Source organism: Myiozetetes cayanensis, unplaced genomic scaffold, assembly GCF_022539395.1.
Source record: "Myiozetetes cayanensis isolate MyiCay16 unplaced genomic scaffold, myiCay2020 scf4, whole genome shotgun sequence".
Classification (NCBI taxonomy): Eukaryota; Metazoa; Chordata; class Aves; order Passeriformes; family Tyrannidae; genus Myiozetetes; species Myiozetetes cayanensis.
In genome coordinates this window covers 71,943,574-71,968,709 of record NW_026087631.1, presented here as the reverse complement: position 1 = coordinate 71,968,709, position 25,136 = coordinate 71,943,574, and the positions used below count along the sequence as shown (strand labels likewise).

Genomic DNA, 25,136 nt, shown 5'->3' with positions numbered 1-25,136 from the left:
CCGCGGTCTTGGAGGGCTTTTCCAACCAAAACGAGTCCGTGACTGAGATTCACCGCCGTCCTTTCCCTCCTCCAGCTGCGCCCACCCTGTTAGTGAGAGGACTGATAAAATCTGCAATCCCAATCAAGTAACCCGTGTTCAGCAAGAAGGGCAGTTGAACTGCCAACCTCTGGGCCAACCTCGAGCTCTCCAGGTTGAGTCCTCCATGCAGATGGTCTCTGTTTATCTTTTCTTTACTCTTAGAGACGTGAAGACCTGGGCTCCAGGAGCTGGATTAGCGTCTCATTCTGCTCCTGGGTGCTGGGCAGCAGGGCAGAATCGCCAGAATTGGCGTTGTGAGCTGAAATTAACTCTCAATTTTGCAGATGGCATGAGGCAACTCGCAGTTGAAGCTGTTTCAGGAGATGCCGTTTGTCTGCCCTTACTTGGGCATCTGAAAGCGTCTGTTCTGAGCTTCCCCTCACCAAATGGGGGATACAGGCACCTCCCAAATGGGAAACGTTTCGCTCTTTGGAAAGCTTCACACCCAGGGCAGGCAAACGGTTTTCAGGGTGCTGGTTCTGACTTGGATATCGGAGTTTGAGAGGTCTGAATTTAAGTGAGACGAATCTCACGCAGCGCCTGCCAACCTTGGTTTTTCGTCTTTTTGCCTTGATCTTTCCCTTTTTTTAGCATGGCCCTGCTTTTCCACGACCACTCAGGACTCCCTTGAAGCATTAAAAAAACCCTTCTGAAACTTTCCACGTCCTCAGGTGGGGGAGAGGTGCTGCAGAAATGCAACTGCAGGCAAGCGTTTGCAGCTCATCCTCCTGCAGACACACAAGCCTGGGTTAAAAAACCAGGCTGTTAATTTTGTGTTAATGGCTCTGAGCAGTGGTGAGTCGTCGTCGTCGTCCCCCCACCCTCCCCCCGTCCCGTACCTTGTGCCAACATTTAATTGCTCTCACTCTGGAGAGATGCTATCTCATTTCAAGGTTGAACTTAGCGCTAGCTTTGACTTGCGGAGGGGGGATGTTGTTGTGTCCTTGTCACAAAGGTGACTCCTCGCTCCCTTCACCTGCTCCTCAGGAGACTGAAGGCTGAGAGGCTCCTGCCTTGTACCCTTTTTGTGGCCACCCTTGGGGTGTCCCGGGTGTGACCACATTGCCCAGGTGCCCGCCTGGAGGCAGCCGTGACCTTGGCTGTGCCGCGTGTGGGTGTGAGCTCGCTTTCTGACTCTCTATGGATGTATTTCCCTTTGGAAATTGGCACCTTCGAGGACCTACTTTTGCTTTGGCTTTGCTCTGATGTATTATGCAAAAGAGATGCCCCACGCTCGTCCCAAATCCTTTTCTGGCCCTGGCAGAGATCCCTTCCCTGGCCTCGTGTGTTACATTCCAACGCGAAAACACGGTCTGTTGGACCACTGTGACCTCCACTGAGCTGATTTAGGTCTTCGTGCAACTGTGTCATCAACAAACCATCCTTTAGTTGCTGCGGTTTTTTCTGTGTTACAGATTTATGTTTAATATAATCCCCCGGAAGGAATCGCAGATGAGACTGAGCAGCGACAAAAAAATCCCAAAAGACGGTGCTTTGGTGCTGTTTTCCCTCTCTGATTTCACTTAGCAGCAGCCTCGCTGGGGGCTGTACCAGCACACGCCTAACGTGTGTGGAGTTGGTTACACCTGCTGTGAGATTCATCCCCCAAAATATTATGTGCTGTGGAGAATCACAGAATATTCTGAGCTGGAACGCGGGCAAACGCTGTGTTGAGGCAATAATAATGTCTTTCAGATGGACAATAAGTCTTCTAAATAGATCTAATTCCAGGAAACTCAGCTGGCTGATAGGAATTGTATTTTTAGTCTCCAGTTTGTGTATTTACCTGAAATTTCTGTCCTGCTGTTCTATCTGGAGCTGACCCCGGGTTGCCTGCTGCTCCTGGCTTTCACCTAAATATTGTGGCTAAACGAAGTTTCTGAGCTTCAGTGGTTGGGTTTTAAAGTGCTTTATTTTGGCAGACGTTCGTCAGTACTGAAGCTCCTGTCATTCAGGGGCTTTAAGGCACGTTGCACAGGAGGTTGTTGGGAAGGACCCTGTTTTGCACAACGGGGTGCACGTGGTTAATCTGTAGGCTGGGTTTCTCTCGTCCTCCTCGGTAACTGTTTTATCCCATCGCAGCACAACACTCTCTTCCAGTTTTACTGATGGTGCCTAATAGTGAATCTGGCAGCTATCTAATTCTCTATTCCTAGCGTGCTTAAAAAGTGCCTTATTTTACAATTAATTCTGTTGGCTGTACAGATTTAATGGATTCTTTTAGAGGTTCTCATCAGTCACCGACCTTGGACATTTCTTTTTCAGTGCCGTTTCTTTCTCCTTTTCTGTGCCTGGAAAGATCACGTTTCCAGGCATTTCGCACGTCTCGTTTTTGCCGGAATGGCTTTTTCATTGTTTATAAATTCTGCTGCTTTTCCGTGTTTGTAACTTTTGGGGTTCTTTGGTGGAAGCTTTAAGCCAGTCCCTTACTCTCAGTGACGCCAAACAGCTGCTTTGGGCTTTGTGAAATTTGCCCTTTTAAATTTAGACACTGCTGCCATTATTTTGGGCATGTTTCTGTGACTAGCAGGGAAACAGAAAGAAACTATAATAGAAGAAGACTTGAATTAGACATGGCAGTTCATTTTGGCTTCATCCTTGTCACACAGACCTGCTGCTACTCCATGGGCAATTAACACTGAAACGTGACCTACTCCGAGTGCCAGGAGTGACTGATCATCCAGAAGACTTACCGGTGTGCTCCTTGGCTTTGGTGTTGATTAACTATTAATTGTTTGCACTGTGGCATTTTTATTTGCCCCTCTGGGTGTAGGGAGCTGATGAATAGTGTCGAGATGTTGCCCTCCTTGGGGAGAGTGAAATTCGGTGCTAATGGCTGGAGAAAACCCGACAAATGGTCTTTGAATGTCTTTGGCACCGCTGCAGAAGGAAATCACACACTCCACCACACGGCTGAATTATTTTGGCACACTCAATACCGAGTCTTGTGCCTCAGGGTCCCCCTACTCCTGTCCCAAATGACCACTGCACCCTTCAGAGCTCACTAGTTGTGCTTCCCGGGCAGGCGCGATGCTGAAGGGTGCAAGCCCAGGCTTGGCACGGGGGAAGCCTGGTCAGTGCTAGAGCAGGATTAAACAGTGATCTGCTTTGAGGGCTTTCCAGGCAGAATTGCACGTGAGGATTTACAGGAGCCGATTTGAGCCCTGCTGGAAGGTGCCGGGGTGACCTTGCCGTCGCTCCCTGTCACCGGAGCCGGGTCAGGAGTGGAACAAGCTCCCAAATCTCCCTCCTGAAAAGTTCCCCCGGCTTGGAGGCTGCGGGAGGAAATAACGCTGCATGTTCCTGCAGCACTTTCCACCCGAGCTGAGCCTGTCTTTAAAAAGCAGCCGGCGTGGTTGTGCTTGGAACAAGCAGCTCAGTTTCTATATTATACACAACAGTCATCTCCGTAGGAAGCCGCCCAGCCCACGCCGCTGCCGCAGCCCAGAGCTGCGCGGCTCCTGCTTATCCTCAGGGCGTTCCTGGGAGGAAGGGAAGGAGCGGGGGAACCTGGGGAAGAAGGAGCTTTTCAGAGCGCCGGTGTGAGCAGCAGTGCCCGGTGCGTGCCTGCCCGCCGGCTCACCGCGGGGATGCTCCCGCATCGTTCCGGCTGCGCAGCCGCTCCCTGCAGGCAGAGCGGTCCCCTCCCGGGATCCGGGCTGGATCTGCCTGGAAACCAGCGTCCTGCCCTCGTGCCCTTAGTCTTGCATCTCCTCTGGCAGCCAGGTGCTGTTCTCACCTGCTTTGACTTGCTGGTAAATAAAAACCAACTGCCCCGACCCGTGGCTTTACTCCCAGGCTGAGTGGTGGGAGACTCCAAGTCCTTGTGATTTCCCGAGGAAGTGACCTGGCTGTGCCTCAGCTTCATGTTAAGACCCCTCTGGATTCGGGGAAGAGCAAACAGTCCCCTGCACTGATACCTTGTGTGTCCATCTGTCCCAGCTGCTCAGATTGTTTGCGCAGTTTAATTCTTGGCTACACCTGGTTTTACAGCGGGTGTTAATTCCATGGTAACTGATACACCTGCAACAATCGGCTGTGTAAACCAACATGAAAGGGCCAATCAAATTCCGTGTTTCAGAGTAAAGGCTGGAGTACCAACTGGAGGCTTCCTAAGCCCTTCTCCCGAAATCCCTTCCTAAAGGAAACTGCAGATCATCTCCAGGCTCTGAGAGAGGCTTCTTCCTGCATGAAAGTGAGGTGGGGCTGGGAAAATGCAGAATACCAGCTGTGGAGGCACGAGCCTTTCGGGAAGGGGTTGTTCCCCCTTCCCCATCTCTCACTTGAGTGTCTGTGATCCCTCTGAAAGGAACTGGGGGTGTTCCCAGCCCCAAACCGTGTGCTCCAGGTCTGTAGGTTTAGGGAGGAGGGGGAGGCAGGGCCATGTTTGGGGTCAGAGTGGAATATCATCCATCACCTGCTGTCACAGCACTGGTTGTACCCAGCCCCTTGCTGGGGCTCTGTGCTCCATTAACTCCCCCTGCCCCGTTCTCTGAAATACGGAAAGTTCTGAACTATGAGAAAGCGCCTTTGGGTAAAGGTAAATTGAACCCTTTGCCTGCTGTGAGGGGGCAGGGCTGGAAATGCCAGTGTGGAAATAGGTCCCGGCTTAAAATGACTTCAAGGACAGAGAGTAGGTGCTGGGCTTCTCAGGATCTGATTGAGCTGGGACCGGTTCCAATTAAAATGAGATCAAGGAGAATGGGACAAGGGGAAAAAAAAAAAAAAAAAAAAGAAAAAGTGTCTTTGCATTTCTGTCAGTATTGCAGCGTGAAATACTGGGACTGGGTTGGGTGCTGGGCTCCTCTCCCCACTCCCCACGGGTGTCCTGTGAGGTTGGTGTGCTCCTGGTTTGGTTTCAGGGTTGCAGGGGCCAAATGCCCACGTTGCACCCAAAGAGAGGTGGTGGGATGGCCAGGTGGGGAAGGGTCTGCACCTGCACCCCAGAGGGTGGATCTGGGACCTGAGCTGCGTCCCTGGGGGCGGGGGACTCCATCACATCCCATCACAGGTGTGCTGGAGCTCCTGATGTACGAACAGGAGCGAATCCTCTGGAGGAGAGACACAAAAATGATCAGAGGACAGGCCAAGAGCCAGGGGGGTGGTTCACCTGGAGAAGAGAAGGCTCCAGGGAGACCTGAGAGCTCCTTGCAGGGCCTAAAGGGGCTCCAGGAGAGCTGGAGAGGGACTGAGGACAAGGGATGGAGGAACAGCACACAGGGAATGGTTTCCCACTGCCAGAGGGCAGGGTTAGATGGGATATTGGGAAGGAATTGCTGTTTGTGAGGGTGGGCAGGCCCTGGCACAGGTAGGGCAGAGAAGCTGTGGCTGCCCCTGGATCCCTGGAAGTGTCCAAGGCCAGGTTTGATGGGGCTTGGCACAACCTGGGCTGGTGGAAGGTGTCCCTGCCCATGGCAGGGGGTGGAATGAGATGATCTTTGACGGTCCCCAACCCAAACCATTCTTACAATTCCATGACTGCATTGCATCTCTCCTACAAGAAGTGAATCTGACCCAGAGAGCATTTCAGATGATTTTTTTTTAAAGGATTGCAGTTATTTAATTTCTGGGAATTCTGCTTTCTCCATGGTTTTCGTTTGTTTATTTTTATTTCTTTTTAATTTGAGGTTATGTCAACTTCAGAAAGCCAGAGCCTGAAATGAGCAGGACAGCCTTAGTTTCCTTCCCCATCTCCCAGGCTGAGCATGGTCATAAATGCAGAAATGCCATAAATTAGAAATAATGACATGCTTTTGGTAAGGCAGGAGCAGTAGGCAAGGCTTGTCCTCTTGCTAAGGAAATCTGGGAGCAGGGAAAAGGGTGGCCAGGAGCTCTTCCTGGGGGGAGCCAAAAAAGGAAGCCTTGGGAAGCAGAAGTGCTCGTGGGATGGAGAGAGTCAGGTCTTGTAGCTCATGGAGTTACTTTGGGCTGAAAGGGGGTGCTGCAGGACTGGGGCAGATGTGGATCCAGCTGCATCCAACGGGAGCTGGAACGTGTTCCTCTCTCCTTCACGCCTGTGCCACCACTTGCCTAACTTCGGTGAGACACACTTTAATGCAAAATTGAACGTTTCTCTTCTTTCCCTTCCCTGTGTTTTGCTCACACCCGAGGTCAGTTTTGGACTCTGTGGTAACGGAATCAAGGAAAGGAGAAATCTGATGAGGCTTCTTTCAGAAAAACAAACCTTAAGCTGTAAGTGGTGGCTGTGAAAGGATCACGGTGAGCAGGGTGCCATCTCCTCTGAGTCATCTCCTTTCTGCTTGGATAAAGGGCAGGGAAATCTCAAAGGGCATCTTGACAGGCCCTATGTTTGCCAAAAAATATCAGCGTTTGATAGGAGTGACTTTTTGACTTGTCTCACATTCCAGCTTCACTCGAGTCTTACCTGCCCCTTTTTATTAGGCAGGGGGCCTGTTCTGCTCGTTTAAAAAGCAAGCAGAAATGCTGAGGGTAACGAGGTGGCTGCACCTGCTCCCAAAATACCTGTTTGATGTGGGGCATGTGACAGGTGCCCGTGCCATCTGTGCGTCCCTCCGGCTCCTCCCCCGCTCACCTCCAGGCAGGTGACACACAAGCGGTTTTTGGTGGACACCAACTAATTAACAGAGTGCAAGTGCTGCAGGGAAAGGATGAGGGTGGTGCAGACACAAACAAGACCGCTGGTGGCACTGATCCGTGCTGGAGTTTGATCATGAGCACTTAAAGGGCCTGGGTCTCCGCGGTGATAGCGCGGCGCCGGTCAGGGCCACTCCCGGGCAGGTGGGGCTCGTTAGCCCTTAAAAAAAAAGGCAACCCACCTACGTCCTAAGGACCTCACTGCCACCGTCCAAGCTCGCTTGGCCCCGGCAGATGAACCTTAGGATTAAAGGGTGGGCTCAGTTCCGCGCACACTGTGTCTCACCTAAAAAATCCAATGCGCAGGCTGGAAGGTGGAAAGACCTTCCCCGGATCTTCGCTCGCGAAGACTGGCCATTATTAAAGGGCCTCCTTATCTTGTGTTGTTTGGAGAGCACAGAGGCAAATCTGCTTTTGGGAAAGGCTTTTACAGTCTTTCGTCTCTTTGAGTCATTAGAAATGCCGAGATCTCCTGTGTTAAAAAGACGAGACTAAGGATGAAAAACAAAAAATCACGTATCTCTGAGCGGGGAAAAGCTAATTGCTGTCTGCTCTTCAAAGGCAGCAAAATGGGCAGAGCGTGCTGTGGAAAAAAGAAAAAAAAAAAAAAAAGAAAAAAAAGAGGAGTAGCTCGGAGGAAATTCCGATTATAATACTTGCAACATCTTTTCAGTGCGTGGAAACGTTGTGTGCTTCAGCAGGTCCCGGGAGCAGTTGTGGGATTAACGCAGCAGCTGAACAGCCAGGGGAAGGAGACGCCAGGGCAAAGCCTGGGAACTTCCTTTTAATCCCTGGGGAAGAGTGTGGGCTGGTACCTGTGCTCGTCTCACCCGTTTCGTTTCACCAGTGCCACGGGACTGAGGAGGCCAGGCAGCCCTGCAGGGCCTGGAAGGGCGTGAGGGTGATGCTGAGGCAGAATATCCCTTGCTGGGGGCGCAGGGGTGCCTGTCCCCCACGGAGTCGCCAAATCTCCCCGTGATTTGGACTCACAGCCTGGAACCTAAGCTCGTTCCCTACTCTGACCTCTTTTTATCTGAATAAATCTCGTGTGCCTGCTGCGACTCAGACAGCAAAAATAATCTTCATTGCCGTAATATGTGTGTCAGCTTTTCTTTATCCCAGCAAAGTACTGTAAGAGCTGCAAAATGCTTCAGGAGCATAAGCGGTTTTGGTTGGTTTTTTTTCTTTTTGAGCAATAGAGATTGAAGGGGGAGTCTCCGAGACCCGACTCTTACAAACCAAACCACTCAGCCAGGTTTCCTTGGCGTGGCTCCTTCTGTAAAATGGTTATCTTGGGAGCCGAAGGTGAAGGGAAAAGGATTAAGGCTGCGAAATTGCTCCGTCCTGATCGCCCTTTCACAGCCCCGGGCGGAGCAGAGGGGATGTTTCAGAGCAGCGTTTAGGCAGATGCTGGGCGCTGGGGGTCTAGTGCCCAGGCTGGTGCACAGGACCTTAATTGCATTGCTCGAGCCCTGCATCAGGTCTGAAAACAGAGCAAACCAGCCCAAACCTTCACAGCCTCCCGGGTTTGCTGTGGAGCTGCTGTCTCCCACCCCCGTCCCTCCCTCCGGGCACCCAGGAGGCAGGGTCATGCCTGGTTCACATGATCCTCGTGGTGTGGCAGGCAGTGCTCTCCCTGTGCTCCAGTTTTCACCTGTGTTCACCCGGAGTTTGTGTGTGGTTGTTTTTCCCCCCACCAGAAGGGTGTGGGTGGGACATTTCTCCTCCTGGGCTGTGATCAGCTTGGGCACAAAGTGCTGCATGTGACACCTCACCCCTCAGGGGGAAGGGAGTGTCCAGGGTTTGTGGGTGCTCGTGGCCGAAAGGAACAACAAAAATCAGAGGGTCTGAAAAAGCTCACGAAGTTTTACTACAAAACAAACCACTCGGCCTGGGAATTGGTGTGTTAGTCCCTGGTCTCCTGGAATGAGCACGAGGCAGTGGATTTTGGATAAAGGGGTAGCATGAAAGGGGATGAATTGAAGAGGAGGAGAGAGAGAAAGGAAGAAACCGAGAGGAAAAAAAAGAAATCACCAGCCCTGGCTGGGTTGATGATTGATCCAGCTGATGGGGTATGCAGGGTCCTGCCTGGGTTTGGTGGGGGCAGCACTTTAGAGAAGTTTTCTGGCTTTTTATGCAAATTGCTTCTCATGCACGGTCTCTCACGCCTTTCTGAGAATGGTTCAGGGGCTTTAGGAGTCTTGGGTGGTCTTGATTCCCCTGCAGTCCATGCCAACTTCTTGGCCTCCTTCCTGTGCTGTGCTGATCTCCAGGAGCCAGAATGAGGGTGTTTGTCTCATAAAAGTGCTGCCCTTCCTCCTGTTCTCCAGCCACATCCTGGTCTTCCTCAATTATTACCAGCATTCCTTGGGTATTCCCAACAATCCTGCTTCCCCACCCTCACCACGACCCCATTAAAACTTAAGTGTAAAAGTGGGAGGAATGAACGAGAATTTGCTATTTAAGGCTTTTAATTCATTTTTACCTCAAGCGTTAGCTGGGGTTTGTGCAAACTGCTGGCAAGGCAATTAAAGTGACTTTTTAATGGGTTATTTTTGTAGCTTCACCATGGTGGGAGCTGAAGATCCCGGGCTGTGAGCTGCCTGGGGTAGGGGCCGTCCTTTTGCTGTGCTGCTCTGATGCTAAATCCCTAATTGGGTTTAATTCACGAGCCCTGGTTGAGTCACAACGAGAGGGAAGGCACAGGGGTGTGGCTGGATGGAAGCAAAATACCCAGGCTGCAGTCCCCAAGGCTCCAGGTTGGATCCACCCTGGAAGAGTGAAGGACTTTGGGCAGTGCAGTGTCCGGTTTATTTTGGATGGCTGACGGGTATTTTGCAGGAGTAAGCTCCAAGGACAAAAAGCAATGAAATAAAAAAAAAAAAAAAGGCAAAAAAACCCCCAGATTCCCTGAGAGTTCCTCTTAAATCTTGAGTGCTGTTGGGAGAAAATGAGAGAGAGCACATGAGAGCTCTGGGTTTTCTGAGCAGGAGTGTGATGACTGTAAAGCAGGCCTATTCTTCCAAGTGCTGGGCAAGCCCAGCGAACTGCATCCCCTGCTGGGTCCCACGAGTTGATGGATGCCATGAGGATAATGAAGTCTCATTTCAGGCTCACTTGGGGGGGACGTTTTCCCGGGAAACACCCTGTCTGCAGCCAGAGAGGGGACTTGGGGCTTGTCCCCTCGGTGGGGGTGCAGGTGCCCCTGAGAGGGCACAAACCCCAGCACATCCCTCCTGGGTCAGCCCAGCCTCACACTTCCCTTCCTTCAGCACAGTGTGTCCTGTGTTGCTCATTCCAATATTTGAGTCCATTTCACAGCACAGCATGGGAGGAATGCAGGCTCGGGTCTGGCTCAATTAACTTCTCGTGCAGCTCGGCCAAGGGAAACCGGGGATGGGTCTGTTTTCTCCCCGCGCCGTTCATTCATTCAGCTCCTGCCTGCATTAACACACCTCTGCTGCCTCGCTGTCTCCCTCCACCTAGGTTATTTAGAGGAGTGCTTTCTAAAAATAGCCTCCTGGTTTGATGTCTTTCCGGTATTATTCTGTGCAGCTCTTTTTAGAGCTAGGAAGGCTGTCCAGTTCATTGACGTTTCCTTAAAATACAGCTAATCCATGTAATCTCATTATAGGAGTAGGTGATTATACTGACAGCAAGCTTTAGCAGTGGTCCAGCAAAGCCTTTTATTCCCCATCTATTACCTGGGTGGCTAAAAGTCACTGGGAGTGTATTTTGGGGTTTTTTGGTCTGTTTTAGGAGCAGGATTTAACGGTATTTTTTGTTTAACTCTCTAGGAAATGCCCTGCATTGTTTTTGACGGCGCCAGCACATTTCTGTCACCTGCTTTCAGCTTTGCTGGCGTCCCATGGCTGCACAAAATTAAGGTCTCCCAAAATTACTGGGAGGCAGTAAAACAGCAGAGACCTTTCTCCCAGAGTAAGATGAGGAGAGGCTTTGCTGTGTGAAGTTTATAGTCTGGGATTCCTGGTCTCCAGCGTCTGTTTGGGGGGGTGTGGGACCTTGTGCCCCGCTCTTTATGGAGTCAGGCCAAGAAAAAGGCGGAATTTTGGGGTGCTGAGTGGTCCTTCCCAGTTTTGGGGAAGGACCTGCCTTGCTCCCCCCAGGCAGGTTGGATGTGTGGGGCTGGCTGGGGGACAGAGTGCACACCCTGCCCAGAGACCTGACCGTGAGGGGGGGCTTGTGTCCTTAGGAGCAGTGAAGCAGTTTGGGCTTGGAAGGTGTCTCAGACCTGCCCTCAGGGATGTGCATCTTCCAGGGGACACTGCTTCCTAAGGCTCTGTGTGCTTGGATCGAGGACTGATTCAGCAGTGGTTGAACATCACAGATCTTGTGGTGCCATGCTGCGTCTGGGCAGTCTCCTTGACGTGTGGTTAATTCTCCTCGAGGTCTGAGCAGCCTGGGCTGTTTAGGGTGGGTTACAGGTGTCTGTGTGCTCGGTCTGGCCATGCTCAGTGGCTTTGCCCCCTGGTCTGGCAGCCCTGGTGCCTTGGGTAGCATTATTTTGGCCACGTCTCCCATCGCCCTCCCTCCTCCTGAGAGGGTGGAGGCAGGAGCACGGGGACTGGAGGTGCAGCTCCCCCAGGCCCCAGTGTTGCTGATGGGGAAGAGAGGGACATGAGGGGATGTTTCTGGCTGGGGGACAGGTTAAGTCTCCTCACCACACAGCTTTGTCCCCTCTCAGTCGCTGTGAGAGCGTCTCTGCTGCCAGTGCTGGGGCTGCAGCGGCGTGGGGCCATCGCTGTGGGACTACTCTGGGAGGAGTGAGGCTGGAAACCTTTTACCAGGGGGTTTGTGCAGACAAATGCAGGTTTTTTTCCTCTCCATGAAGCCTGTCTGCTTGCCCAAGCTGAGTGTGCAGATCTGCAGGCAGTCCAGCCCTGTCCCCCAGAATAAACTGGATGAGGTTTGTCATCAGAAGGATTAAGGGGGAGGTTACAGACCAGCTCTGAGAGACACAAGTGCAAGCACTTTTGGGATATCCCAGAGCAGTGTTTTGAGAGGACATGAGGCTCTCTCTTGCAGAGATACCTATCTCTTGGGGCCCGTGGAGGGTTGGTGCAGTCCCTCTGCCATTTCCCTGCTGGCACATGCTGCACATACCTCCTCTGGGGCAAATTCCTGGTGCTGTCTCCTCAACGACAATAAAAAAAAAAAACCTCTAGGGCTGTTTCTGTATTTTCTTTTAATTTTTTTTTTTTAACCATCCTGCTTTTGCTTATCTTGGTCCAGCCCGTCCAGTGATAACACAGGCAGAGTCCTGACCCGTGGTGTCCTGGGTAGGAAAGGCTCGGCTCTCCAACAAAGTGCTGGCACAGGTTGGATTTCTCATCTCTTTCTTTCTAGAAAAAAAAAAAAAGAAAAGACTGTAGGTGCCAAACTGAAAGGGCAAAGTGATTTGCCCCAGTGAGGTGCCTCGGTTCTGCTCTGATTTATGGCCCGGGGAGAGGCCTTTGAGTCACCCGTTCCAGGAATTGCTTTATTTTGGTGACGGGGATAATTCTGCTGGTTTTAAATCAGCACCTTGTCAGCCAGCAAAGGCCCCTGTGTGTGGCTGGAAGGTGGCAGCTGGCGGGGCTGGGGCTGAGGGGGCTCGGGACGGAGGTTCTGGGGCAGCGCCCCGGCTGCGGTGTCCGGCTGTCCTGGGCGGTGTGGCACGGGAGGATGCCTTCACAGGGGCCAGCTGGGGTGTCCAGCTGGGGGGTTACAGCTGGGGTGTTACAGCTGGGGTGTTACAGCTGGAATGTTACAGCTGGGGTGTCCCAGCTGGAGTGTCCTATCTGGGGTGTCACGGCTGGGGTGTCACGGCTGGGGTGTCCAGGCTGGGGTGTTGAGCTGGGGTGTCCTATCTGGGGTGTCCTATCTGGGGTGTCCTGGCTGGGGTGTCCAGGCTGGGGTGTTACAGCTGGGGTGTTGAGCTGGGGTGTCACAGCTGGGATGTTACAGCTGGGGTGTCCTATCTGGGATGTCACGGCTAGGGTGTTACAGCTGGGGTGTTGAGCTGGGGTGTCCCAGCTGGGCTGTTGTGGCTGGGATGTTGAGCTGGGGTGTCCCATCTGGGGTGTTGTGGCTGGGGTGTTGAGCTGGGCTGTTGTGGCTGGGGTGTTGAGCTGGGCTGTTGTGGCTGGGGTGTTCCAGCTGGGGTGTTGTGGCTGGGGTGTCTTATCTGGGGTGTTGAGCTGGGGTGTTGTGGCACGGGCCCTGTCCCGGGGGGGCAGCGGGGCAGGTGGGAGCGCTGTGCTGGGGCTGTGTTTGCTCAGGCGCTGTCTGGGTGCTGTCTGGCTGTCTGGCCGAGCCCCGGAGCGGTTTCCCGTGCTGGGTCCCGCTGGGAAGCGAGGCCCTTCCCCGCTCTGTCCGGCCACTCACAGCCCCTCCACGGCTGACTGACCACGACCAGCAGGTCAGGGACAGACGGGTGGCTTTCCCACACTGCTTAAAACCCCTGCGAGTGTCAGCAAGTTCTTCTTTGTTTTCTGTTCTTTTCTGTGAACTAATGAGCGCTGTCTGATTTTTCTTTCTCTCTCCTTTTTTTTTTTTTTTCCTTTTCTTTCTTTTCCCCTCAGTGTAATTTGGCCTGTCCACAAGTGCCCTAGCTGCTAAGAAGGAAAATTCCTGTTTTCCTGGGAGAGGTTTGGGCAGCAGAGGTGCTGAAAACTGCTTTTTCAGTACTGGCTGATGCTACTCCACTCACAGAGGGTACAGTGCTAGGCATGGGTAACTTGTGTGTTTTACTGCTGTTCAAGCCAGGACTCTGGAGTGTTCTTGGGCCATTTCCTCTTGGGTTTTGCCTTTTCCCTCTGGCTTTTCCCGCAGGCTCATGGAGATTTTACTTTCCTTCTACGACAGTGCTACTTGGTGCCTTCTGGCTTTTAGCTGGTGGCATCTCCACTCATCTTCTTAATGAGTTTCTGCTTGGATCCTGGTATTAAAGACGTCGGATAAGTACTGTTTTCAGAGAAACAGGAATGTGGTCCGCTCCTGAGCCTACCCCATGGCTGTTATTCAGTACAGCTGGGTTGTCAGGGCAGGACAGATCCCAAAGGAATACGCTGGGAGGATTAAATCCATGTTGAGAAACCTGGAGTGCACCCATTGGTTTGACTGTGGTGATCTCTGACTCTTTGCTGTAAGCAGCTCTGGCTCAAGAGGGTCTGACCCTGCCCGGGGTAGGGGTGGGGGGTCATTCTGCCACTGATGATTACCAAGAGCTTCGTTCAGAGGAGCTCACAACAGCGGCCCTCTGGCTGGGCAGCTTGCTTCCAGGCAGGTCCCAGGCTTCCCAGTGCGTGCACAGGCCTGTGATGATTTCTGGAGTGCCAGAGCAGCGTGTCTCTGGTGGGGAGCCCAGCGCCGAGGGGGGTGGCTGAGGACACGCAGCACAAGGGCGTCTCTTGTTCTTTAGCATCCTTTGAAGCGGCAGCAGTTTCTTGGCTGTGTCCACCACGAGGTTTGGGGAACCTGGAAGTGCTCTAAAGGCAGGTGGATGTGGCATCTGTGGACGTGGCTTAGTGGTGAACACAGCGGTAGTGGGTTAATGTTTGGAGCTGATGATCTTAGAGGCCTTTCCCAGCCTTAATGATTGTATGAACAGCTCCTTCCTCTGAGATCCAGCTGGTTTCTTTGGGGTGTGTTCTTGCCCCGTGATTTTCCTGTTTCCCTGGGATCCCATCTGCCGGATCTGATCTCCTGGTGCGCTGCTTCTCCTGAGCACCCGTGCGGAGTGCTGGGGGGTGCGAGGGTCTCAGGGAGGGGCAGGGCATGGAGCCCCCACCCCCCGTGCTGGGATGATAGACACCTTGTACTCCTGGGCGGTGCAGGAGGTTGTGAAGCAGGGAACCAGATCCTGAGGTGCACAGCTGGAGCTGCAGGAGGGAAGGGGAGAGGCTGTTTGCCAAGAGGAGAACAGAAGCTTTGCCTTCACCTGTGCTCAGCCCCGAGGAGTGACCCTGCCCCGGGGCTCTCTGTGGAACGTTCCTGCAGGACTGATGAGCACCAGGAGCCGCGTTTATTGACGGGGACGACTAATTAGGTTTCAGCCTTGAGGCAGCCGCTGGCGTGGGAGTGAAGAGCAGCAGGAGCCTCGTCCTTATCTCCCACTGCTTCAGTGACTCCAGCAGTTTGACTAAAGCTTGGAGAGATTTCCTAAAGGCAGGCAAGTCTTTAGTAAGTCTGAAGACGTCACGGGAGCAACGGGCACTGGATTCCCTGGTGTCGGTCCACGGCGAGGTCTGTGCTGCTCGGCCCCTCCAGGCTGGAGGTGGAATCTCCTGTGCACAGAGGGAATGCTGTGGCACGGGGAGCAGAGCTGAGGCAGGGAGAAAGGACGTCTGGAAGGCTTTTGCTGGAGGGGAGGGATGCTGGGGTGAAGAGAAGGAGGGATGTGAATGAATAAGCTCAGCCCCCTGAGAGCCCCTCCCTGCTTTAATCTTGAGCCCAGCTGAAAGGGCTGATGAGATGTAATGGTTGGCGGGACCCAGCCCTTTGCAAGGTGCTCAAGCGAGAGATCACTGTTATCCTCCTTTAATTAGCACCTGTGGTGCCCTGTTAATAACAGGCATCTGATTCAGACACTTGAGCTTTAATGAATTCATCCAGCCAAAGAGATCCCCATCCCTCGGAAGGGGGTCGGTGACAAGGAAGAGCTCATTGAAGTGTCCTCGTTGGATTTTGTGCTGGGAAGTTCTGGGAGCTCGCTGAGATAGGGCCCCCCCGAGCCCTTGTCAGGGCACCCAGAGCCCCCCTGAGCCCTTGGAGGAGTGAAGGGAGCAGAAAAGTCAGTGCAAATCCCGGCAGCAACACAAGGCCAAACGCTTTCGTTGCACCGAGAAGAGGGGGAGAGACAGAGAGAGAGGAAGAACGGAAGAGTGAAAGAAAACTTCTGAATTCCCTCATCTTTGTATTTCATTGCACTAGGAGTCCCAATTATAAAATCTGTGTGCAGAGGAAGCCAATGCAGCTGCTCTTGGTGAAAAAAAACGAGTGACAGGTGAATTGAAACCGTAAAATACGTTCAGTGTTCAACAGGAGGGAACATGTCTCTACATCTCCTGCATTGTTCTTAAATGCGCGGCGCCTTTTGGGGATCTGGTGGTTTGATTCCCTGTATGAGCAAGCCCGTCCTTTCCCCGCTCAGCTCTCCACGTCCATCCATTCCCAGGTGGCTGGAGGGCAGGCTGGTGGGAGCTTGGGCATTGTGGGGGCTGCTGTTCCTTCCCTCTGGCCGTGCTGCAGGTTTGAGCAGTGACTTTGGCTTCACACGCGTTTATTCACTCCATGGGGTTCGTGGTCTGCAGGACAGGAGATTTGTTGGTGTGTGCTTTCTGAAAGCACCCCAAAACTTCCCTGGATTTAAACTAGGACAGTGGGAAAGGGGATGGGAGTAAAGTTAGCTCTCAGCCCCCTTAAAAGTAGCGTGCCTTTGTGTTCTGCTGCTTTCCAGCAGCCCAGCAAAACCCTCTGTTGAGCACAGGAGCAAGGGGTTGGGCTGCTCCTGACCCTCTGTGGTGCTGCAGGACCCGTTGCCTGGGTTGTGCTGCAGCCTGCCCTGAAGCTCCCACTGAATTTGGCTCTTTCAGTGGCTATCAGATCCCGGCCTTGTCGGCTCGAAACACCCCCTGAGGCTCTGGTTTGTAGTGCCGTAAAAGCTGACCACGATTTCCGTCATCTGCAGCCAAGTATTCATCGCTGCTGGTTTTATGGCCACCGTCGGTCTCGGCAGCGATTTCCATTAGGCCGCTGAAATAACACTTCTTCATTGCAGCATTCTCACGCGGAGAACAGAGAAGGGAGGAAGGGTTGCTGGCATCCTGGGTGTCCCCCTGCCTTGTCTGCAGCCCTCCACTGGAAAAGCACGTTGAAGTGGTCAGATGGTTGTTGTCCTGCTGCACTGTCCGGGCAGCAGCTGCTCGGATAGCTCGGGAGCAGCGCTCGGGCTCTGTGCACGCTGCTCTTCCTTGCTTTAGTGCCCCTAATGAAATAACTGGTCAGAAGCAACATCTGGTTTGTGGGTGATGGAGGAGACTGGAAAAAAACAACTCCTGTAGTCCTTCATGGAAGGCTGGTCAGCCTGAGCCTTTGGGTTTGCTGTTGTCTCTGTTGGAGGAGGAGGAGATAAGAGGGGCACGCAGAGACTACGGTCAGTCCTCAAATCCCAGAAGGGTTTGGGTTGGAAGAGACCTTTAAACTCATCCAGTTCCACCCCCTGCCATGGGCAGGGACACCTTCCACCACCCCAGGTTGTGCCAAGACTTGCCCAAACTGGCCTTGGATGCTTCCAGGGATCCAGGGGCAGCCACAGCTTCTCTGCCCAACCTGTGCCAGGGCCTTACCACCCTCACAGACAGCAATTCCTTCCCAATATCCCACCTAACCCTGCCCTCTGGCACTGGGAAGCCATTCCCTGTGTGCTGTCCCTCCATCCCTTGTCCCCAGTCCCTCTCCAGCTCTCCTGGAGCCCCTTTAGGCCCTGCAAGGGGCTCTCAGGTCTCCCTGGAGCCTTCTCTTCTCCAGGTGAACCCCCCCAGCTCTCCCAGCCTGGCTCCAGAGCAGAGGGGCTCCAGCCCTGGCAGCATCTCCGTGGCCTCCTCTGGACTCTCTCCAGCATCTCCACGTCCCTGTGCTGTTGTTCCCAGGGCTGGGGCAGCTCTGCAGGGGGGTCTCAGGGGGGGCAGAGGGGCAGAATCCCCCCCTGTTTGACCTGCCTGTCTTGCAGTCCTGTGGGAACCTTTGCCTGCTGGTCCCTCAGCTGTGGTGCCTCTCCCTGTACGAGCCAGCAGCTTTTCCTCGGATGTTCAGTGAGAGAGACCCAGCCATGAGATCAGGGACAGGGGCATCCCACCAGCATCCTCTGGGGCCATCTTTTTAGGGGTGATTCTGCCTTGGCCCCTGCAGTTGCGGAAGGTGCTGCAGGGTCATCACTCAGCTGGGCTGTGAGACGTAGCCTGGAGCACCTCAAAGGCCGTCGCTTTGCTTGTGAGACTAAATAGGGCCCTTTCTTCCCTTTTAGTCCCATGTGTTGCATTTTCCCTTTCAGTGCTTCTAAGGACTCTACTAATTATTAATAATTAAGCTGACGAGGCAAAGCTCGGTTCCTTTCCCTTGCATCTGGAGTAAGCCAAGGAGCTCGGCGTGGGAGCTCGCACCACATCCCATCCAGCGCCGCCTGGGCTCAGCAGCCCCTCTGGAGTTCGGCTCGTAGGATCACAGAAGGGTCTGGGTTGGAAGGAGACCTTAAGGATCACCCAGTTCCAAGCCCCCTGTCACGGGCAGGGGCACTTCCACTGGGACCACAGTGCCAAAAAGCTGGGCAGCGTGGTGGTTCTGGGTGATGGGGCTGAGAGGTGAGATACAGAGTGTGGATCTCACGCCTGACGTGGCACCTTGTTGGCCCGTGTTTATCCAAGCCTTGTTTCACAGGCTTCCCTCTGCCAGCAGGAAATTTTTGTTGCTTTTCTTGGTTTTCTTCTCCTCCTCAGACGTCCAGGGGACCCATGCAGAGACTGAGGTCCCCCTTAAGCGCAGGCTCAGGAAACTCGGGGTGGTTCACCACAAGTGGAAAAGCTCCACTCTTGCTGCAGCTGCCCTTGTAGCCCTCTGGTTGCTCATCAGGTCCCAGCCTGCCCTTAAAAATCTCCTCGTGGTCCTCAGAACCCCCACCACCTTCTCTGGGTTTGGTCAACATCTCCTCCCTTTCCATGGCCCTGCAGCTGGGTTACAGTGCAAGGGGGACCTTCCTGCACAGGGTGTCCTTTCCCTGCAGAGCCTCAGGATTTATTTACCTTCCTTTTTTCCCCTTCACTCCTCGTTTCCCACCAGTTTTCCCCCTCCCCTTCCCTCTGACTGTGGACCAAGGCTCTCCGGCTGTGCGCTGCCCCACTTCCTAACGGCGGGAGCAGCTCTCCCTCTGTTCAATCCTTGCGTGCAAAAGCCCAGCATTAGATAATTGCTGGATTGAAAAGAGGCTGTAATTATTTTTTGCTTCCAACTACAGGAGCAGGCAGGCTTGCCAGACTGCTCGGTAGCTGCTGGCAGATGCTCTTCAGAGGGTATCCCTGCCCTGCCTACATCCCTCCCCACCGTCAGATGGGCCGTACGTCTTTATTTTAACTGTTAGCTGGTTCCCTCTTCAGATTGCTGCTCTGGGCTGCCCTGGAGTGTTGGAAGTGTTTCTCTTCCACCTTTAACGGTTCATGGTTGCTCAGTGTTTAATATTTTCCCTGTCATTATTCCTGGTGACTTCTGCCAGAGAGCAGGAGGGCCCCCCCGGCAATGCCCAGTGCTTGGGGAGTGCAGAGCAGAGGACCAGGCTGTGAATGCGCTGCCGGGTTAATGGGGCAGCTCTGGTGATTAAGGGCTCTAGCAGAGCCATTATTCCGGCATGAGGAACCCGACAGGAGCAGATCCGTGATTTTTTTATATTTTGTTTTCCTGCTCTAAGCAGCACGGGGAGCAGCTGGTAATCTGGGATGTCCCAGTGCAAGGTCACCGCCCTTGCTGTGCAGCTGGCTGGTCCCTGCAGGTCTCCCTCGGTTCAGAAGGACCTGGTGGTCCCCTCAGTGGGTGGCACGGGGCGTCTGCACGTGGGTCTGCAGCAAAATGTGTTAGAGGGTGTTTGGGAGCAGGACAAGGCCACAGTCAGGCAGGAGAGATTTCCTTGCTCCTCTGAGATCCGTACACATCTGCAGGGAGACGCGGTAGGTTGAAAGCTTTGAGCTGGTCATCTGGAAGAAAAAGCCCAGCTGTTTCCTAGAGCTTCAGGCCTTTTCTTCCCTTCTGATTCCAGGTGAAGTATTTGCAGGTTAAAAATCACGGTGCCTTGTCTGGAAAACCTAAAGCGCTTTGAGGGCTTGGAGCTCTCTTTTCCCAACTCAGACAGCTGCGAGAAGCGATCCCTGGCCCGTGGCCACCCTCTCATGGTCACCTGCTGCTGGAAAATGACATTTTGTTAGGAAAATCCCACAAATACCGAGATTTCTCCGGCTAAATCTGTACCCTGGCCCCCAGCAGATGTTGGTATCTGCCTGTTATGCCTTTGCCAGCAGTGGGGTGAGGGTCTACCATGGTGCCAGCAAGTTCCTTTTTCTTTAAAAGGCAGTGAGCCTATCTTGATGAGAGATTCCTCCCTTACTCAAGGGAGCTTGGGTTGGCAGAGAGGCTTTGAAATATGGGATTACACTCCAGAGACACCACAGCTTGCTGCCATTGCTCACCCGGCTCGTGTTGGGTCCACATTCGTCTGCTCCAGCTTCTTAGTGCCAAGGGTGTCATTAAGTCTTTTCACAGCAAGAGAGGGTGAAAAAACCAACTTCAATGCTGTATCATTCATGTATATGTATTTACCTGTCCAGTTAGGCTTTCAAAGAGGACCACAGATGGCATCCCCAGGCTGCTCCTTAGGCTTGCAGTGGGACCCCGAATTCCGGGGGTGTCCCCACCCCCACCGCCAGTTCTAAAGGCTTTTCTACAAAGCCAGCCACCTCTTTTGCCCAAGCAGTTTTGGTTGTCATAAGCTGAAATGCTCCACGTCCCTCCCAGCTGCTCGGCAGGGAGGGGATTGCACCCTCATTTCTGCGCTTTCCTGGCGGTGCGGCTCACACGGGAGGCATGGCACGCTGCTCAGCCTTCGCAAACTGCTCCGCAACATCTTCAGGAGAATTACAAAAAAAAAAAGGGCAGCAAAGGGGAGAGAGAGGAGCCTTGCAGATGGAAAAAGGGAGAATTAAGCAGCTGAAAAATGCCGGTGATGCTGCGTGCGTTTGGAGGGGATAACTAATGAGCCTCCGAAAGGTCACGGTTTTGCTCATGGTTAACCTTCAGCAAGCTGTTACGTAGGCAGGGCATGGGCTGTGCTGGTATAAAATGAATCCGTCTCCTCTTCTCTTCCAGGAGAGAGGCTGAGACCTGCTGAGGGATAACGGGGCTGCGCAGCACAGGAGCTCCTCGTCGGGCTGTAACGATCAGGCGGCGCTCGGCTCCGCCGGGGAAGGACGCACAAGGGGAAGGTGCTGGGAGTGCAGACGTGGAAACTCGCTGCTCTGAAGGCCGCCAACAAACTGAGTTTTCGGTCTGCGGAACATTTGCTGCCCTCGGGATTTCTGTGTGCCAAGGATGGGGTCTGCCTGTCGCGGAGAGGGAGCGACGAGGAGGGCGAAGCTTTGCTGACGGCTGGGGGGCCCGGACGGTGCCTGGATGCGCTTCGCTGGTGGGGAAAGCACTGCCAGGACTTGTGGGCAGGGAGGGTTTGGGGCAGCGGAGGGGCCATGGGGCTGCTCTGGGCTCTGCCCCGCAGCGGGGCCGGCCGGCTGCCCCGGCACTGAGACGTCAGGGGCGTGGGGCTGGGCATCCTCCTGTGCCACCAGCCCCGCGCTTCGGCGCCGTCTCCAGGATACCGGGGAAGGGAGACGAGGCAGGGGCTGAAAAATGTAGCAGTGCTGATCTTCTAGTCTCAAGAAAAAGAACTTTCCTGTTTTGCTAGAGATCGCTGGGCTGTGTTTCTCCACGCTGCTTGCGAAGTCTCTTCCAGCCCTTGATTGCTCACCCAGCTCAGAACATTTTCTTTCTCTGTGTGTGTGTGCATGTGTGTGTGTGCGTGTGTGTGCTCAGATTTACTTTCACTCTGTGTCACCTCAGAAGTGATGGGCTCCGAGCGAGACCACCCCCCCTGCCAGCCCCTGTAAGTGACGATGAGGGGCTTGATTTCCAACCGCGTTCCTGACCTGGAAGCTCTGAGACTCTCCCGGCTCTCCGAGTGACGAGGGAGAGGAAGCCGACATGGCAGAGAAGTGCGACTGCATCGCCAGCATGTACGGGTACGACCTGGGCTGCCGCTTCGTGAATTTCCGCCCCCTGGGCTTCGGGGCCAACGGGCTGGTGCTGTCGGCCCTGGACAGCAAGAGCTGCCGCAAAGTGGCGGTGAAGAAGATCACGATCGGCGACGCGCGGAGCATGAAGCACGCCTTCCGCGAGATCAAGATCATCCGCCGCCTGGACCACGAGAACATCGTCAAGGTCTACGAGGTGCTGGGGCCCAAGGGCGCCAACCTGCGCGGCGACTTCTTCAAGTTCAACGTGGTGTACATCGTGCAGGAGTACATGGAGACCGACCTGGCGCGCCTGCTGGAGCAGGGCAAGCTGGCCGAGGAGCACGCCAAGCTCTTCATGTACCAGCTGCTGCGCGGGCTCAAGTACATCCACTCGGCCAACGTCCTGCACCGCGACCTCAAGCCGGCCAACATCTTCATCAGCACGGAGGACCTGGTGCTGAAGATCGGCGACTTCGGGCTGGCCCGGATCGTGGACCAGCACTACTCACACAAGGTAGGCGGTGCCCGGCTGCCGGGGCCGGCGCTGGCTCGGGGAGGAAGGCACGGGATGCTGGTGGGGTGGGGTGGCTGGACCGTGGTGGATCTTCTGGGGAGAAGCTGTCCTGGGCAGCTCTGAGCCCTGCTGGGGGGGTCACTGCTGGTGATCACTCTCCTTCGCCCCAAGCCAAGGCGTGTTTTGGTAGAATCACACCACAGAATATTCCGAGTTGGGACCTATCCAGTCCAACTCTTAAGTGAGTGGCCCGTAGGGGGACCAAACCCACAGCCTTGGTGTTACTAGCACCGTGCTCTAACCCCCTGTGAATAATTTGGGTGGGAATGGACTTTTAAACTCATCTAGCCCAACCCTCCTGCAACGAGCAGGGACACCTTGCACTGGGTCAGGTTCCTCAGAGCCCCTGAGCCAAACCTGGCCTTGAATGTTTTCCAGGCACAGCCCAAGGACTGAGCTCTGCCAAGCGTGCCCCAGGGCTCTCCAGTGCTGCAACGCTGCAGAGAGGGCACTGGAAGGGTTCGAGTGCCGTTTCAGTGTCTGTCATTGCTTTATGGCTTATGTATCAAATGTATTCTCAGGTGTTTTATTCCATCTCAGCAGTGGACTGTGAGGAGGCGTGTGTTTGCTTGCTTTACTTGAGTGACTAAGCTCTGTGTTTCTTGCTTTGCTGCTGTTACAAAACACGAGCTGCTGGAAGCACATGGAAAAGGCACCTGGAACGTCTGCGCCCACTCTGCTTGGCTTTGTCCTCACTTTGGAGCCAACCCACTTCTTAAAAACCCGTTTTTCTTTGAGTTACATTCATTTTAAGACAGGGAGAGAGGGATGGGTCTGTGAGATTCAGTCAAATCCTTTCATCCAAGGTCAAGATTCAAGTGAGACACAAAATTCCTTGGTGTTTCATTGCAGTGCAGTAGTGGTGAGTGACCAGTGCAGCCTGGTTTGCTGACAGCAGGCAGCCAGGGTGGGAGGGAGGGAGGGAGGCCGGGAGAACTGGTGAGAGGGCTCTGTAACGCACGGTCCTGATGCTAATGGGCTTTGAAGGGGGATGCAAGTGTTTGAAGCAGGTTGCCTTCCAGGCTGGAGCTTCTGAGCAGTGGAGGAACACGGTGGAGGCTTCATCAGCTTGTGGATCCGCATGTTCCTGGGAGAAAGCAAAGTTACCTGTGGTGTGTGCAGCCTGCAGCAGGCTTCTGATTGAAGCTACCGCTTGGTGTTGCAAGACGAGATAAAATGTATTTTCTTGAGCTGGGTGTTTCCGTGGGCAAGTTCAGAGTCAGCCACGGAACCGCTGTTGTGCCTGGGCCGAGGTTTAAACACACCTTGCATCTTCCAGCGGGTTCCTGCCCAGCGTGGCTCTGATTTGGGCACTGTTGTTTTGTGCAGGGGGAAAAGAGAAGGGGAGAGGGAACAGGGTGGCGAAAAGACAGTCTCATGATCCTGAAGCTGAGCCCTGTTTTCAAGTTTTCCCAAGGATTTGGGAAGAAACAAAACCTGTGTAAAAGAAAGAAGGTTGCAGAGGACACCGGGGAGTGAGCGGCAGGGGTCCCTGGCACTGCTTCCTGCCCTTTCTGTGCCCCTTCCTCACCAGTTACTTATGACCCAGCTTGGGAAGAGGCTCCTGGCTCTTCAAATGTGTGGTTTGCTTTTTTGAGGAGGGTGACTCCCAGAGAAGACCCCTGCAAACAAGCCAGGGCTGCACGAACACAGAAAGTCGCTGATTTGAGGAGCATCCTGTTGTCAGGGACTGCAGGATCAGGGTAGGAGTCGTCTGTTCATGTGTGCTGCACAGTTACTGTTATTTCTAAGCAATTCTCTGCTGCCTTCATAACAGCCAGTGCAGTGGAAAGAGCTGTCAAGGGCTGCAGCTTCGTGGGGTGGGATGTAACTCTGCAAGGTGCCGCTGCACGAGCATCCTCCGGTTCCTCGTGGGTTGGGAGCCTGGAGCATCACTGCAGAAACGCCCCTCAGAGCCTCGGCGGGCAGAGAAAACTGCTCCAGAGCAGAGCTGAAGACAGCAGCCTCGCAGATTGTGTCAGATGTTGGCAATCCCTGGCGGTGGGGAGGGCTGTGTTTGCCAAAGCTGGGTGACGGAGGGCTTGGGTGGGCTGCGGGTCAGTCCCGCCTTTGATGTCCGGCGCTTCTCAGATGACTCAGAGAAATCAATTCCTTTCTGAACCTCTCTTTCAAACCTCCTCTCTCCTCAAGGGCTCATACAGATTTATAAGCTCCTTGTTGGCCCCTGCTCTTGCAGGAGGAGCAGTGGGAGGGGGGGAACCAGCACGGAGCAGAACGGGGATCCTCACACCCCAGGTTTTGGTGCTGCCAACGGGTACCAGCGCAGAGCTCCCCAAGAACAGATGAAATCCTGCTCCCTGGTTTGTTTAACTGTCTGGAGACCCAGTAGATCCAAAGCTCTGAAGGCAGTGCAGAGCTACACCTCTACAGTAATGGTTCCTTGCAAGCCTTTGAAGGGAGGAAGGGTCGTCCTAAAAGCACTTGGATATGTTTCCCTGAGCATGTTTTGTGTGTGGAATATGCGACTGCTGGTGGCTGCGTTCTGCTAACACAAAAAAATTACAGGTTTTGTGGGTGTTGTTTGTCTAGAAGGTCACTGCTCTCCTGACCTGATGTTTCTCGGACTCCAAACCATCCTGCTGAGTGATAAAATGGCAAATAAGAACCACGGTGGATTGTGAGCAGAGTTTTAAGTGCAGTTTGGAAATACAGATACCACCTAAATAATAGCCCTTCTCTGGTAAGATGTTCTGTTTGCATGACTTCCAGCAGGCAGATGTTGAATTAGGATAACTTGGTGGGAAGGGGAGAGATCTCCAGCTCTGGAAGATGCCATGGACCACACTGAGGTGTTGGCCTTCACCAGCTTCAAAGCAGAGCAGCTTTGGCTGCATTTCTCCCCCCATCTGGCTGGTGTTGACTGCTCAAATCCCTTTTTCTGTGTGGTGAGGGCAGCACGGGGGCTTCCCTTTGCCTGAAGCTTCCCTGGAACAAACGAGGTGAACTTCCAGCTGCCAAAGCCACATCCAGATCAGGGTCTGCACCTTCACAGGCTGCTCGGACCTGACAGCCTAAATTTGAGC

The 25,136-nt window shown here is 53.8% G+C and overlaps 1 protein-coding gene across 3 annotated transcripts in view; it reads left to right on the top strand.

Moving 5' to 3' along the window:
- Positions 1–25,136, top strand: part of MAPK4 (mitogen-activated protein kinase 4) — a 44,342-nt gene that overhangs the window by 2,294 nt on the left and 16,912 nt on the right. Inside the window, exons 1-2 of one of the 3 annotated variants that reach the window (XM_050328878.1) lie at positions 11,950–12,035; positions 20,602–22,032. In XM_050328878.1, coding sequence (XP_050184835.1) covers positions 21,487–22,032 — 546 coding nt within the window. In that variant the 5' untranslated portion in view covers positions 11,950–12,035; positions 20,602–21,486. Of the gene's footprint in view, positions 1–11,949; positions 12,036–20,230; positions 22,033–25,136 lie in introns of those variants that run through there. The other 2 variants (XM_050328877.1, XM_050328879.1) reach the window with 2 other exon arrangements.